A 3,274-nucleotide genomic window follows, 5' to 3' on the forward strand; every position below is an offset into this window, starting at 1 on the left:
CGCAGGGGGCTGGCCTGCCCGTGGCGCGGGGGAAAGTTGAGTTCGGAGAAGTTGGGAGCGGCGGGGGCGCGCCCCGAGGTGGGCACGGGGAGTCGTCGGGAGCGCGCGCGGGCGCCGGAGGACCGGGAGCGACCCCGAGACCCCCGGGGCACGAAGTCCAGAGCGAGCGGGTGAGCAGCGGGGTGGCGGCGGGGGAGGGCCCGGGCCGCGGAGGGAGGGAGGAAGGGAGGGGAAGGAAAGGGGGGAACTCGGGACTCGGGCGGGAGGGAGTGGAAGTGGAGGAAAGGGCGGAGACTGGGGCGCGGAGAAGCGAGGTCTTGGGGAGCAGGATGCCGAGGAGGGGAAGACTGGTCGTTAGCCGAGTCGGGGGCCGAGGGTTCCCTGGGCGAGCGTGCCGCGCCCCCTGCCACCCGGAGGGGGTAGTCTCTGGGAGGAGCCGCGGCCGCCGCCCCCCCTCCTGGGCGGGCTTCAGACGACACCCCTCCCCTGCGACCCCCAAGGCTACCCTTCCGGGTCGTCCTGGGCGCCCTGCCTGGAGGTTGCCCCGGGCCTCGGCCGCGACCCCCGGGGTGGGAGCGCGAGCCGGGAAGGGGGTGCCGGGTCAGGTTAGGACAAGGGGTCTGGCCGAAGCGAGAGCAGCTGGGTGCGGATGGGAGCGACCAGCCCGGAGAGCTGGCCCGGAGGGACTCGGGGCGGCCTGGCTTGTCGGGGTGTGGGGCAGCGCTGCCCGAAAGCCAGGGTCCTTATCCTCCTCCTCCTCCACCGCCCCCACCTCCGGTGGCCCCTAGAAGGAGAGCTGTGGAATGTGCGGGTTCGCTTGGGGGGTGGTTAATGCCCGCGTGGGGGTCTAAGGGCTAATCCTCGGGCGGGGGAAAGATGCTAATCCTCCGGGCCGGTCGGGGCTGGTCCCGGGAATGTGCCCCCACCGGGATTATCTGCACGGTGCCGGGGACAGAAGTTGCTTTGTGTTCGGGCACTGCGGGGGGAGGGGGGAGGAAGACGGGATGGAGGAGCCCGTTGAGGGCACCGGATGGAGGTGGGACGGAGGCACCTGCCGCACTCAGGACTCCCACACCCTTCCTGGGCCAGGTTCCGCCCCCAGCCCCCCTCACCCCACCCCAGACTTGCCCTGGCTGGAGGCCACCGGGGGAGGTGAAGGGAGCAGTCAGCTGAGCTGGAGCAGCTGCCAGGAATGTGTCACTCCGCCTCCCCACCCTGGACAGACCCCCAGGCCGGTGCGGTTTGATCGGGCGACCGTCTTGGCCTGAGTTAGCCCTCTGGGGAGCAGCCCTGACCCAGCTTCAGTCTGCCTTCTGAGAGCCACGAGTGTCTCCTGCACTCCCCCCACCACATGTGGGTACCCCAGTTTACGCTGGCTGTTTCCTAACCACAGCTCTCCCCCACCTCCACGGCCCTGCCACACAGCCCTGTAGTCACCATCAGGAGGCATCAGCTCAGCCACTCAGATTTTCCTGACCCCAGACAGGGAGAAGGGACATGGGCTTGTGCCCACCCTCCTCCGCTCAGGCCCCCTCCCCCGCGATAAAGCTCTGCGGGACTGTGCCCTGCCTGGGTCCCTCCTTCCCCCCACCCAGTAAGAGCTCTGCCCCTCCCCCAGGAAGCCCGCTCCCCCCCCTGCCAGCCGTCATCAGGACAGGCACAGTCATGCACCCCCTCCCGCTCTGGGCCAGTCTCCGAGGCCCCTTGCTCGCCAGGGCTCCTTCCAGAGTTCTTCCTCTTTCTCCCCCTCCGCTCCCAGCACACCCCTCCGGTCTCGTCTCACCTCTTGTGCAGCCACCAGGTCAGCACTGCATTTCGGGCTCAGCCTGTCCCTCCCTCGCTCGCTCGCTCGCTCCCTCCCAGATCTGCGCTGCCTCCAGGTCTGGCCTTGACTCCGTCCCCTTGCAGCCTCTCCCACTCTGCTCTGTCCTCCTCGCTAGGCCTCCCTGTGGCCCTCTGCCTCGCCTCCCGTCCCTTTGTTCTTCCTTTTCCTTCCTATTAATAACTCTTTGCTCTGGCCGCCTTCAAGGGCCACTGGAGGGCCCTCGGCGCCCGGGGGATCCTGCCCAGCGATGAGAGCCCTCCTGGCAGGCGGCCGGCCCTGAAGCCTGGGCCAGGGGGCTGCGCCATGCCGGGCCAGGGGAGCTGGGCTCTCAAGCCCTGACCGGACCTCTCCCCACGCCCCCAGGTTATGCCTCCGCCTTGTCGCCCTGAAAGCCGCAGCGACAGCGAAAAAGGCTAAGCTTTGGCCATGAGCACCGGGCCCCGGCGCCCGGCCCTGGGCGCAGATTCCTTCCGCACGGTGAGTAGGAGGGCCCAGGCCGCAGGTGTTCTCGGCCGAGGGTCCCACCCCGACAGGGGCGTCTGTCCGTGGGAACACGGGGAGGGTGGCGCTGTAGCACTGGGGGGGGGGGTGCCCATCCCTGGCCTGGTCTGGCCTGGCGCAGATGGGGCTGGGGTCAGGGGTGGGGTCTGGGTGGGGGCTAACCCGCTTCCAGCCGGGAGAGGGAGCTCTGAAGACCCGTGCTGGGTTGGCCTCAGAACTCTGGGGACCCTGGGTCTCTAACTTGGCCACCCCACCCCTGCCCCAGCCCGGAGGCAGCTCTGTGCACAGCAGTTCTGGGCCTGCCCGCTGGCCGCCAGCGGCCCCGCCCCCAGGCCCACGTGCCTCGCCGACCCGCCCCTCTGGGCCCCCACGTGGCCGCTGCCCCCACGTGGTGCCCTCCGGATTTTCCTGGGAAGTCTAATGATTAACCCTGCGCGCCACAATCAGTCGTTATTGGTCACCCCGGCCCAGTGGGCACGTGACGGGGAAGGGGCGCAGGCCGCCCCCAACCCCTCCCTCCCGAGTCCACCCCTGCCCGCCATGGACTTCCTCCTGCGGCCTCAGGTGCGAGGGGTTCGCGCCCCCTCCCCCACCCCGGCTGGCTAGCTCCCCGCCCTCGCTCGCTTCAGCCGCCTCCCGCCGCCTTCCCGCGCGCTAATTCTGGTGAGAGCGGGGCGAGCTCTTGGGGGAAGCCTGGCGCGGCCGGGACGGGCTGGGGGAGCCGCCCGACCCCCGCCTCTTCCGCAGCGGTGCCGCGCTGCGCCTGGGGACTCCAGACCCGCCTCCTCCCGGCCCATCCTTGCCCCCACGCGCCCACGGGCTCCGTACCCCCGCCCTTGGCGAGTCCGACGCCCTTCAGGTCCAGAAGCGCTTGAGCAAATATTTGGCGGCACCTGGAGCTGAGACGGGCAGGGGCGGAGGGGAGCTGGGCCGGGCGCCCCGCCGGGC

General features: G+C 70.4%; 1 protein-coding gene across 1 annotated transcript in view; it reads left to right on the forward strand.

Annotated features, from left to right (window-relative positions):
* Positions 1-2,806: 2,806 nt before the first annotated feature.
* The window catches only part of SLC4A2 (solute carrier family 4 (anion exchanger), member 2), a gene marked incomplete at its 3' end in the record, with an annotated part of 11,982 nt that continues 11,514 nt past the window's right edge, over positions 2,807-3,274 (forward strand). The window contains exon 1 of the mRNA XM_012733861.1: positions 2,807-2,890. Coding sequence (XP_012589315.1) covers positions 2,867-2,890 — 24 coding nt within the window. The remainder of the gene's footprint in view (positions 2,891-3,274) is intronic.

This window comes from Condylura cristata, unplaced genomic scaffold, assembly GCF_000260355.1.
Source record: "Condylura cristata isolate star-nosed mole 26May11 unplaced genomic scaffold, ConCri1.0 scaffold00042, whole genome shotgun sequence".
NCBI lineage: Eukaryota > Metazoa > Chordata > Mammalia > Eulipotyphla > Talpidae > Condylura > Condylura cristata.